Genomic DNA, 13,288 nt, shown 5'->3' with positions numbered 1-13,288 from the left:
ACATGCTTGGGCATCAATCCCTACCCATGTCCTTCCCTTCCTCTCCCGGCAGAAGGAACGCATTAAGAAGTGGGTTGCTTTCCAGCCACAGATTAAATTACTATTTGCTGTTCTGGCATTTTGGAAGTGGTTTAAATCAATGTTGTGTTTCTGGTTTGTTGTTGGGTTTGGATTTTAGATTCTCTCTATACTGGGGGGAGATGGTGGTGGCCAATATTAGCCACCAGTGGAGTGCACATCCAGTTCAGAGGGCAACAGGCAGGACTATCGCTCTGCCACAGGGACTCACTTGAGTTTTGGATTTTTTGGCGTTGGTTCTCTCAGGTTCCTCTGTGTCAGATGCTGTCTTTTCCCGCTGGCGCTTGGAACTCTTGAGAGGAGAAGATGCCTCTTCTTTTAACTTCTGCCACAAAAGGAACAGACAGGAACAGTTTATTAGGGAAGTTAAAGTGATAATAAATGGAGCACTTACTCACACTGGGAGGCTTCATACTGATGCTAACCACACAGGAAAGTTCCTATGGAGGCGGAAAGCTGATCAGAGGTTAATTTAGTCAATATGCCTCTTCCCCTGTTCGAAGGGGAGGACAGGGATCTGCGTTCTGGAGCTGCTGAGGCACTTCCCATCTGGTAGGAGCTGTTCCCCATAGGCTTTCATGTCCAAACATAGCGGGGGGCCCAGAATGAAGCTACAGTTCTGCCTCAGAGGACATCAAGCTGGGAGGCAGCTTGCAAGTAAGTCCCTCACAGCATTCGTTACACAGGCTAGTGGGAGTAAGTGGACAACCTGAACAGAACACTTATCAAGACATTATTTTAAACTCACATTTCTAAACAGGAATATATTTAAAAGGGAAAGTGCTGGTCCTACCCCTTTGACCTACATTAAGGTCCAAATGCCATAAGAAGTCCCATACAATTTGCCAGACAAGATCAGACCCAAGGTGTGTCTAATCCAGTATCCTATGTCTGACAGTGGCCAGCACCAGAAGCTTCAGAGGAAGGTGCAAGAACCTTGCAGCAGGGAGATGTGGGATAATCTGTGCCCCCATGAGACTGGCTAAAGCCCTGAAATGTGAAGTTTTATATCCCTTACAACATTGTTTGTTAGCATGAGGTGTAACATTCGATATTCTTGTTATCCATATAAATGTTCGATTTCTCAGAATCTGGCTAAGTTCTCAGTCTTGATATCATATGGCAATGAGTTCCACAGTCTGATTACCACGTATGAAAAATATTTTTATCAGTTTTCAACATGCCCCTTTTTAAATTTAATTTCACTGACCGTCCCCCTAGTTTTTGTGTTGTGAGGCAAGAACAGACGTTCCCGATCCTACCTTCTCTAGACTATTAGTTATGTTATATACTTTTATCATATCCTCTCTCATTTTTCTCCTTTCTAAATCACAATCTTTCAATTTCTCTCCAGCAGAGGTTTTTTCCATGTCACTAATCATTCCTGTCAGCCTTCTCTGAATTTCCTCTAATTCCACAATATCCTTTTGAGATAGGGTGATATTTCAGATGAGGAAGTATCACTGATTTATATAATGGCATTATATTTATTGTATGATTCTACAACGCACTCCTTATGCCTCATAACACTGTTTGTTTGCTGACTGAAGGTATACACTGAGCAGAGATCTTGGGTGTGCTGTCTAAATTAATGCTGAAGTCCCTTTTCTGAGTTGACACGGCTAATTAAGAACTCTAAGGTGTATGACTACTTCAGATTCGCCCTCCAACATACATTATTTTGCCTTTATCAACACTGAATTTCAGCTATCATGGTGTTGCTCATTCACTTAGCATGGTGAGTCCCTTTGAAGTTCCTCATGCTCTTATCTGAACTTGACTAATTTTGTGCTGCCTGCAAATTTTGCCACCTTTCCCCCTCACCCACTTTTCCAGACTATAGATAAATACGGTAACCACCACCAGTCCTAGTATGGAACCTGAAGGCACCCTGCTGTTAACCTTCTGCCACGATGAAAACTGACCACTTATTCCTTCTGTGTCCTGTCTCTTTGCCAGCTTTCAGTTCATCACAATGCTGTGCTCTTTGCCCCATGACTACTTTGTTTCTTTAGTAACTTCTTGTGAGGGTCTTTGTGCTTATTGAAAGTCTAAAATGTCAGGTTTGTGGGTCTGGGAGTGCTTTCAGAAAAAAAAGTACCAGAGGATGCCTGAGGCGTCGGCCATTCACTTCTTTAGTATATACAGAGTGTGTGTTTATTAAAAAAAAAAATCTGTTCATCACCATTATGCGTCCGCCTGTATTTATAGAACAGCTCTGATCACTGGAACAATGAGGAGCAACATCTACCCTCAGATCCAAATCCCAGGCCTTCTGTACAGGCAGGAAAGCAAAAATCCCCAGGTCAAACCTAGGTCTCTGGCCTGCTCCAAGCTCCTAAGCTGAATTCACTGAACTGAAAACAGCCCAGATCCTGAACCAAGGACAGCGAATCTCAAGCAACTTTTACCTTGGTGGACTTCTTCACAGAGTCTGCTTTGCTGTCATTGCTGGAGGTGCTAGCAGCACTGGGAGAGTTGCGGCCACTGGATCTGATGTCTTCGTTAGTGGGCGAGGCTCTACCATCAGGGCTGGCTGGCTGCTTTTTACGACCACTACGTAGTGTAGACATCTATCAATTTAATACAAATAAAAAGCATATAAATAAACCAGTATTTTTCCAAACCTTTTGCTTCTCCCCCAAGTTACTGCAAGGATGAGCGCTCTAGCTCAGTGCCTGAGAAATGAAAAACCAAGAGCGTTAAATGTTTTTACAATCTGTCCAGGAAGGCTCATCTGGGTTTAAAATGACAGGAGGCAAATCCTTAACTTGCCTACCCAAAATCATGAAGTGCTGCTTATTTTATTAAGTAGTGTCTGCTGGAAATGAGAACATTACAAAGATGTTCCCACAGCTGCTGTTCACATGCTAGGCATCTCTTTGTAAGGGGGAGGGAAGCCTCCCCGTCCCAATGTTCCATCTTAAAAAAGAAATCTGCTGGCATAAACCAAGACAGATATGAGAGTGACCAAAAGAGATAAGGCATTCAGGCAGGCCAGTGCAGTTCCTAAAACCACTAAAAGCTTCCATGTGTTTCTGCTACGCAATGAGAATCACAGTAGATTATGTAGCAATAATTAATGCCGTTTCATCTGTTCCCTCCTCATTTAGCAGCTGTTTGGATGGATGGCTACCATAAAAATAATGAAGCCAACTTGAGCTGACAGCGCAACCTGACAAGGTATTCGGCAGCAACGACAACATTAATGTGACCAGAAAGGTGGAGAGGGGAGGCTAGTGAAAAAAGAAAGCTGTTACTGTCTGACAGTCCCAATCAATCAGGGTTTACGGATGGCCAGCCCCAAACAAGCTGAAGTTTCCCCTCCAACCCTGTTGAGCAGTAAGTTGGCTCTCCACAAGTGGCTCCACTTCAGCAATGCTCTCAGCACATTACTGTGGGCAAAGCCTTTTGGGACAGAATACCATACCTTTACGTCAAAGACTGTGATTATTGTCTATTTAGGCAATAAGATTTTTAACTTCAGTGGTGTGGGGAGAATGTTTGGTAAGCACAAAGAGAAGTAGCATTTAAACTTTTAAAATTCTTCCTTGAAAATGTGTCCCAGGGTTACTGCTGAAGGAATCCAGCAAGCAGGAAGACAGGTACCAGTGTGAATTCTGCCGCATATTCTGGTCATTTACCTTCTTTGATGATGGCATTCATTCAACAAAAAAGAAGGATTTGTGTTTGAGACATTAAATATACACCAAGTGTGACTAGAACTCTCCAAGGGGAGTTACCTCAGGCCAATTTTTCAAAAAGGCCTTTCAAAAAGGCCTCCAAAATTCTGCACACGTGCAACTGTATTTTTGTGTCTACAAGTATGGCAGGAATGCCCCAAAGCAGAGTGGCAGGGAAGAGACTGTAAGTGCAGCTTTAGAAGCCTATTTGCAAATACGACTCTCCACACTTGGAACTTTCCAACCTGCACCTCTCCTTCAGGGAGGAGCCTGAATGCACAGGTAATGAAGAGGGACGGGCCTACCGAGCCTCGACTCCGCCTCGTCCTCATGCTATGCTTTCCGCTGAGTCCATCATCTTCCTCTTTGACAGGCTTAAACATAAAGGGCGGAGGGTCCACTGGTTTCTCGATGGGCGGGAGCTCTCCGTACTTCTTGAAGTGGATGCGGCAGTCAGTGCACAGCAAGATGTTTTCGCGACCGCCGTGGTGCCAGTCCTTGGACGCTTTTGTTGGAAATATACAATCTATTAGATATTGAACACCTACACTTTAAATTTAATACAAATTGGAACACTACCAGCCTTTACAGGTGACTACGCCTAAGGTTTCTCTGGAAATCATTGCCTGTTCCAGAGTGACTTCATGTTTCCGTTAACATTTACCATGCTCAATTACAGACTATTTCTTTAATTAAATAGACACCTGCTGCTTTGAAAAATAATAAAGAAAAAAATGACTCTTCTGCTGCATTTGGGGAGTCTGTTAGGCAGCTATTCTTTCTTCAAGGTCTTGGTTTCTAAAAGCTAAATGCTTCATGAACATTTCATCTCTCCCTTCCCTTACTTACCTCCAGGCTCTAAGCACGCACTCTGGGCATGTGCACAAGCATCAGAGGGCTTTCAGGAGTACTTACAGGAGTGAAGCTGATGCAGAAAAGCCTTGATGCATCATGAATTTGTGTTATGTATCTGACAGTCACAGTCAAATACTGATTTGCTATACAGTAAATGGATTATATAAGGGACTCTGTTTAGACATGTATGCATGACTGCATAAATGTCTAACTTCCAGGATCCTCTCCCATCACAGTAATACTAATTTGCAATGGTAAATCACGATTAACTCTCTGTTAGAATGGTGCATATTTTGGCTGACCCATCGTTATGTTTTTAGCACAGCTATACATGCATGAGAACCGCGCTTCCTTGGATGAAGCGGTGCTGAGCAGGCACCAGCACAATGCAAGGAGATACAGCAAGTGCATACTGGTTGTGAAGCAGTGTCGGCAGGCGTAACCCTTCAGTTCCTGTTCGCTGTCCTCGCTGTCAAAATCATCTTCGCTGGCCGAGCTCAAGTCCACTGAGTAAGCAAAGAAAAGAAGGAAAAGGGAAAATCAGAAGGCTGTTTTATTTTACACTAGTTGAATGAATAACCATTTATGGTGCAACATTCTAGCTGTGCCTCTGGAGGTGCCATCATTCACGTGAAACAAGGCTGATAGCCTCAGTAATTGCCGGAAATTAAGTCTCAGGGCAATTTTCAAGAGTAGGATGTTCACTTAACGTTTCTGGCCAAATTCCACATCAGATATTAATATTCTATAGACCTAAATTCCACCCCCTGCAGTTTCAACTGGAGAAGAGGTTTTTTTTTTTTTTTTTAACTTCCTGTCTTCAACAAGATGCGTAGCATTTTTGTGTACTCAAATAGAACATGCATGTGTTTCTGCAACAAGGACTTCTCTTCAAACTAAATATCTGACCAAATGTGTTCAAATGCCGTGTTTCACCCAGAAGATGGCTGAATTTCACAGGTGGGTAAAGAGATTCTTGTACATAGTTTGGTAGTGTGTAAAGTGCTTTGTGATCCTTCTGGACAAAGGCACAAGAAGAATCCAGTGCAATCATTCCTTAAAGGGTACATTTTATGATTGAATTACATTTTATTTATTCTCAAAAAGAAAAGGAGTACTTGTGGCACCTTAGGGACTAAGGAATTTATTTGAGCATAAGCTTTCGTGAGCTACAGCTCACTTCATCAGATGCATCCTCCCCCTTCCCCATCCCAAAAACCCTACTTCCAATTATTTTGGCGACATTTCTGAACTGGGTTGGTGGGGTGGTAATTTGCTGGATTTAGTCCATAAAAAGGTATTAAAACTTTAAGGGAATCTTTAGCCTTTTATACGATGATATATTCCTTACAACCACACTGAGATCAGTGTTGCTATAACACTTAGTGATGTGCTAGACTGTATTGGGCTCTGTTTATTCTTTGAGCCAAAAGCACCTGAATAATCAATATCAAGGTGCTTCTAAGGCCACGTCTACATAGACAGTGCTGCAGCGGCACAGCTGGCCTGATGCAGCACCCGTCTGGTGAAGACGCTCGATGCTGACAGGAGAGCTCTCCTGTTGGCATAATAAAACCACCCCTGAGAGCTGCAGAAGCTGTGCTGCCAGGAGAAGCTCTCCCACCGACATTAGTGCTTGTGTGCACAGCGCTACGTCAGTGTAACTTATGTCGCTCAGGGAGGTGGTTTTTCACACCGCAGAGACACATAAATTATGCCGACAGAGTGTAGTGTAGACGTAGCCTTAAATTTGTGAAGATATAGCAATATTGACTATAACATGGCATTAGTTGTAAAGAGCAGAAAGTATGGTCATGGAACACAGCTTGCAGGGGGAAAGTTTGCTTTATTTCTTGCCTTTTCTAAGCGCGGTTCTTGGAATAATCCCAGGGAAAATTCAACACACACAAGCAACTATGACAAACAGGGAAATTTAGAGCCAGGTCAAAGTCTCCATCCTTACACTGGGCTTCTGTGCCTAAGCACTGCATTGCACATGGTACAAAACATCACTTGCTGATCACAGACACCTGCTATACTCAGGCATAATGGTGTGGGAACAGGAGAAGCCAACAGCCTGAACTCCATTTTCTTGCTTTTTTCGGCTGAAGGCAGAGAGCCACTACATTACTGCAGTTCTATCCATCTAAACAAAGATAAATGCGCTGCTTTTAGCTGCCACTTACAGAATTCGCTAGAGGGGGGCCTGGAGGGAGTGTTGACTGGAGTGGAAGCAGTTCGAGTCTTAATTCTCCGAAACACAGCCTGCCTTCGATGCCTACGGTGGGCTCGGGAACTTGCTGCTTCAGGCGTTTTCTTCCAATAGTAATAGAAAGTGATTAGTTCTCCCTGTAAACACAGAAGGAATATGTTAGAGGGGCACGCACAGCTGACTTGTCAGCCCTTTCCTCTCTCCCTCTCCCACGCACACAAAATAAAAAGCTTAAGGGTATATTTTCAGACAGACAAACAAATTCCCTTGGCTAGAAGAGAAACAGATATTTTTCTAGGGAAGCAAATTTCAAAACTTATTTATTTTTTTTTTTTTAGTAGTTGGGTGGGAAGTCTCCAGCCACCACTTTCATACTGCAGGAAGTGCAGGTATTGGTGATTCAGCAGGGGGAGGCTCTTTACTTTAAGCACTATATCAATACCTCTGCAAAGAGTTAGTAGGCACTGAACTGCTAGAGGTACCAGCTCTCCAATGAGCTGTAAAAGCCATGTCCTGGCTAAAGATGGTTTTTAAAGAACCCTGGCACTTTCAGTGAGAGTGGGATCAGTTCAAACAGATGATATCCTGCCCATCTTAATACGCCCCAAGCATTAAATACACTCCTGTTTGAAAAGTAGAATGTTAGAATAAAAACATGATTGAGCATAAGCGGTAACCGTATTATTCAACCATATTAAAGCAAGCCAAACTTTAATCTAAATATATATGCCCACATCGAAGTTAATTAGGCAGGTAAAAGAGCACACCCAGGGAAGCTTGTGATAATTCCATAGCATAATGAATCTGGCTTACATTCAAAAACCTAGAGCAGATGACATTCCAACTAGTGGATGAAATGCTGAGCTAAAGAACAGCATGTGGTTTTAATCTCCATTCTTTTCCTTTGAAATCCCCATCATTTTCTGGCGACTTGTCTGCCTCTAAGGTAAAAGGTGTTGTTTCTTTCAAGTTGCCAGAGAAACAGAGAAGTTCTAACTAGTCCCTTGAAAATCAACATCAAAACAAACACGCCTAAACTGCCCACAAAAAATGGTCTCTCTCTCTCTCTCTCTCTCAGGGCCAAATCCTGCAGTCTTTACTTAGCGTAGATCACTTGAGTTAACTCTGTACTAAAGATGCCTTCCTCAGTCAAAACTTCCAATGGCCTAGAACAAGCAGTAACAGCATAATCTGGGTACAGAACATCGCAAACAGTGACAAGACAAAAGTTATCGGACACCACTTAAGGATTTTAAAGATGCCTAACTTAAAATAGAGAACTCTGGATAAAGCACACAACCACAACTTTGATTCTGGATAGCAGACAGAACGAATGTATTGTTATGCACTGACAGTGAGTGTGACTGATGCAGATTTACCAACATTAAAATGATACCCACGCCCCACCAATTTCAGAGTGACACTTTGTGTGTGAGAGAGAAAAAATTAGCTACAGCCCTAGATTAGGTAGGACACAACAATCCTCATGAAAAAAACCTACTCAGTTTTCCAGAGTCTCCAAAAGTGAAGTAGGCAGGTATCATCATCATCATTCAATACCAGTGGGTAAATACAGCCACTCAGGGCTTATCTAGACTTGGAATAGGACAGCAACACAGCTGCACCACTGATGCATTTCAGCATAGACCCTACCTACACCAATGGGAGGGGTTCTGCCATCTCGGGAGGTGACTCACCTCCCCAGGAGGTGGGAACTCGGTCCTCAGAAGAATTCTTCCATGGACCTACCATTGTCTACATCAGGGGTTAGGTCATCTTAACTACATCACTCGGGGGTGGGTGGGTGGGTGTGTATTTTTCACACCGCTGAGCGATCTAACTGGGTCGACCTAATTTTTTAGTGTAGATCAGGCCTCAGGAACTGAGAGTTGGCCAAGAGCACGGAATAAGGGCTGGCCTACACTGGAGTCTTACATTGGCACAGCTACACCTCAGGGGTCTGAAAAAGCCACACCCAAGAGACTATGCTGACCTACACCCTGGTGTAGACAAGCGCTAGGTGGACAGAAGAATTCTTTCATCGACCTAGCTTCCGCCCCTTGGGGGGGTGGGGTAAAGAGGCTGGATTAACGACAGCGATGGGACAACCCTCCCATCACTGTAGTGAGCATTTATACTGAAGCGCTACAGCGACCCCGCAGTAGCGTTTTAAGTGTAGACGCAGCCTAAGCCAGTGGTAGATGCAGGGACAGAACTAGGTGTCCTGACACACAGTTCCCTGCTCTAATCACGAAACCGTATTACACTCAATTAATGCAGATGCTTTAGAAACTATTTTTGACCCCATCAAAGTGGACTTGAAATCTATTCAGCACTACTGTTCGCCAAACTGGAGAGACAATTTATTGCCAGGGGCAACTGAAATTCCATGGAGAGTTCATACAATGCTCTTCAGGGCTTGTCCCCATTTATAGCTCTGCATTGGTGCAGTCCTCTGCTGTAGCGCTTAGTGAAGATGCTACCTACGCTGACGAGAGAGGGTACAGGTACTCCGCCTCCCCAAGAGGTGGTAGCTACGCTGATGGGAGAAGCCCTCCCGTCAACACAGCGTTGCCTGCACCAGAGTTTAGGTTGGTGGATTTTCCACACCCTTGAATGACATAATTATACCACTGAACGTTGCTAGACCTCGCCTCAAAGCCAGCAAATCTTCAGCAAACTTACCAGTCACACTTTATCAAACCCTTGGTGTCAGTGTCAGGGAGAAGTCAGTAAATCTCAACTCTCTGCATCTGTGGATGAAGACGCATCCTCTGACGTGTTAACCGAAGAGTGCAAACCAGTGTCCCCATTTCCCATCAAAAACAGGAAATGGGAATCAATCTGGGCTGTATTTACATGTGGCAAACCCACCAAGTCCTGAGGGAAATTAAATTACTGAAGCACACGCTGCACCAAAAACAAGGCCCTTTGCTTTCGGTTTTTATTTTAAAATTTCCCAGGAATTTATCAGTATTTGTTACAATTTTTTTTTAAAAGGTGAAAATTGGTGCAAAAAAATCACTTCACAGTTTTCTGCGTAAATATTGGGGTTAATACTGGGGGATGGGAGGACAAGAAAAAAGGAATAAAGACAACAGTGGACCCGGAGGTGGAAGAGGATGAAGAGGCAAGAGTGTCATCTCTTCACACCGTCTCCTCAATCTCTTCTGGGCTCACAAATGAAGAGATGGCAGCTCGGTTACCTGGGCGGCCCAAACTCTCCTTCCGGAGTGGGAAGTTAGGTATATAGGGGCACACTGGGGCCTGCCCAAGTTACTGAGCTGCCACCCCTCCTTCCGGAGCAGAAAGCAAGGTCCAGGGATCCTCCTGGCCCCAGGGACACCTTCAAGAATCTGGACCTGGCTCCCCACTCTGGGAAGAGAGAGGATAGCTGAGTCAACCCAGGGTATGAAGCCGCAATCTTTCCTTCTGGAGCAGGGAGCCTGATCCAGGGTGTTCCAGCACTTGTTTTTTAGGATTTGAACACTGATGTGCACAAACACGCATGCGTGTGTGTCTACCTTCCACAACATTACCTTATTTGACCAGACAGTCTCGCATTTACACGGAGACTAATTTATTAACATAAACACATCTACTAATGCAATGGATTGGATTTTTAAAAATAATCTGTATTTTTATGTAATTGAGTGCTAAAAATGTTGGGGTGAAATTGGTAAAAACAGAATACCTTTTATAAAACCATGAAATATTTTTGGTAAAAATGAGTAACAACTAGGAATGAAGGGCATTGGCCATTAAGCAAAGATCCTTTGAAAACTAACCCTGCCTATATTTGTGGGTAAAGCCCACTTCAGAAACATACATCTCATTCCAAACTGATCCTTCAAAAATCTGTACGAAGACTCAAATTTTAACATTATTAATGAAATAGACTCACTTAGCCGAGACTAAAGAAATGGGTGATCACAAGAGTTAATGAACTATAGTTAGGATTTATTTCTGGAGCTTCAGATACATGACTCACTAAATGACTCAACCTTCAGTCACAACCACAGGGTTAAAAATCAACGAGGAAGTACGTAAGTAGGATTTTAATATTATTCTCCCAAAGGAACATACGTACACAAACTCCAACCCAGGTTTTATTAGGTGCCTTGCCATCAAACACTATTCTGTCTACCTAAGGGATTAAATGATGGAGTGGAGTGAATCTGGGAGGATTAGGAACCGCATTTTGGTGACTGCATGGGTGGCAGGGGCTTGGGCACAAACAAAAGAACATGTCACAGAAAGCTTTGGTTCCACAAACAGAGAGCGAAACGGCTCCCGGCTTCACCACGAGTGAAGTCAATTGAACTTTAATCAAACATGCATAGTGTGCGCTGCGGAAACCCATCGCACATAAATTTAGGGAACAAAAGCTGTTGCAGGAATCAATAGCCTACTGAAACATTAACACAGGCAATCATTGATCAAAAGGCCCCTTTACAAAAGGCTGCCTTGCAAATTAGCTACTGTTTTTGCTTGCAAGCAAACATGGGAGCATAAACTCTGCCGACATGAATGGCCTGTAATGATCATTTTGTTCCTGGTGATCTCACCTCATCTCAGAGCAAGGTCTTGTAGTCAACACATCTTACATCTCTGTATTATAATTGCTAACAGCATGATGAACTGAGCTGGTTTGGTGCCTGGGTACTGAGGGGAGGAGGGAAGAGGGAAAGAAGGTTGTTCTGAATCCACAGTGTTCTGGGCAGTAGCACTAGCCCAGGGAAATGCTCCTAACCAATCAGCCTATATTTAGTCTATTTTTAAAAACCTTTTCATGCCAGGAGTTGGATGGTCCTAGCAACAGATGCATTGAAATCATCCAAGATAAGATCAAACCTGTTTTAGTTCTGTCCTTGGGTACTGGCTCTGGTGGGAACGCATTCCGCTCCCCCCCCCTTTTTTAATTATTATTAGCAGCAAACAGGAGTAATTTCCCCCAAAATTAAAGACAAATAATAATAAATTAAATTAGGAAGCATGATAAAAAGCTGAGGTTGGCTCTGTGGCTAACAAGAAAGGAGGGATACACTGCTGGGAAAGTCAAGCTCCACATGCCATTTGAGAACAGCTCAGCTGTCATGTCCTTCTGCAACCCAGTATTACTGATAGTGCTGCACAGGCTATTTGTAATTATTAGAAGGTTGCCTCCTTGGCACGAGGCACCATTCTCTCCTCTGCCACCATTTCCCTCCCCTGCCCTCCTGTGTTCTGCTGCAACTCAAGCAAGCACTACAAAATTAATAGTTAATCATGCCTGCCCCACTAAAAACACTGGGGCAGGCATTATTAACTACTCCATACGCTTAACAATCTAACACGAAAGTATTAAGTGCTGCATGCCCCTAGCTTCTCATTTATGGCGATCTGCAAATGTTAAGTACATGAAACTGTATGTGCATGCATCAGTGTGAGTGTGTGTGAGACAAGAGACACATTACAGTTGCACTGGAGCAATCACTAGAGAACTGGCAAATCTGTTGCTTAATGGAGCTGATGGTCTACTAAAGTGGAGCCAAAAAGGCATTCCATGTGTTTGGTTAGAAAGGATGGGGCAGCGTTCAGATCAGCTGTTACCTAACAAAGGTGGTGTTTTCCTTGTTTCACACAGCCATCAGCTGAGTACTACCTGTCACTGCAGTTCCACTACATTCAGCTCAGACTCACAAGTACACCAACCACTTTTTGGGTTGTGCTTGATCTTTATTTTTCCAACACCACAAAATACACGAGCGGCTTATCCCTGTAGCACTTTCTGACTAGCTATTTTGTCTCATTTACTCAACTCCTGCATGTATAAGGAAGAGTCCAACTGTGATAAACCAACAGTCTGTCCAAACAGCTCCAATTTTGCATTTTCTGATTTTGCTATTTGAAGTTCTGCTCCATAGTCAGGAGAGGAATCCCTGTGGCCAGGTTGGGACGCCACTGCTGATCTCTTGACACCCGATTGCTATGGCAGCTCATGCACTCTTCGACTACAGTGCTGCACTGCCAAGGAGCCAAAAATTATGTCCTTACAGAGTGGAAGCATCGATGGGAAGAAGTCTAACACATCAAGTAAATTTAGGGGTCCATTGCTGCACCTGCCTCCTTGTCCACTTGATTGTAGATCCTGGACCTGGCTCAGCCAGCTATTTACTCTCTGGCTCAACCAGAGCTGCTGCAACCACCCACCAGCTTGGCCTGGTTCCCCCCATTGCAGACCATAACTCACTTTGGTGGACAAGTGCGCCGCCCCCCACCCGCGATATCTGGAACGCAGTATACAACACCTAGCCTCCCTCCTTACACAGGCCTTCCTCTTATTACGGAACCTGGACCTCAAGCTCTGAGCTCTGGATATGAGAGAGTGCTCCAAACAGCATCATCCAGTATCAGTAACTGGCTCCTGTAGCTTGCTAGACCTACACAGACCCTTGCCTTCCTCCTCTGAAGTTAAATA

General features: G+C 43.8%; 1 protein-coding gene across 5 annotated transcripts in view; it reads right to left on the bottom strand.

Moving 5' to 3' along the window:
- RERE (arginine-glutamic acid dipeptide repeats) overlaps window positions 1-13,288 on the bottom strand; it is a 412,980-nt gene that overhangs the window by 17,055 nt on the left and 382,637 nt on the right. For all 5 annotated transcript variants that reach the window (XM_074975155.1, XM_074975156.1, XM_074975154.1 and 2 more), the window contains 5 exons: window positions 6,803-6,965; window positions 5,030-5,122; window positions 4,067-4,266; window positions 2,490-2,651; window positions 290-403 (listed from right to left, as the gene is read on the bottom strand). In XM_074975155.1, coding sequence (XP_074831256.1) covers window positions 290-403; window positions 2,490-2,651; window positions 4,067-4,266; window positions 5,030-5,122; window positions 6,803-6,965 — 732 coding nt within the window. The remainder of the gene's footprint in view (window positions 1-289; window positions 404-2,489; window positions 2,652-4,066; window positions 4,267-5,029; window positions 5,123-6,802; window positions 6,966-13,288) is intronic.

The sequence above is a fragment of the Natator depressus genome, chromosome 18 (assembly GCF_965152275.1).
Source record: "Natator depressus isolate rNatDep1 chromosome 18, rNatDep2.hap1, whole genome shotgun sequence".
NCBI classification, from domain to species: Eukaryota; Metazoa; Chordata; order Testudines; family Cheloniidae; genus Natator; species Natator depressus.
Note: the sequence above shows the minus strand (reverse complement) of the source record. Positions and strands in the feature narration are given on the sequence as shown.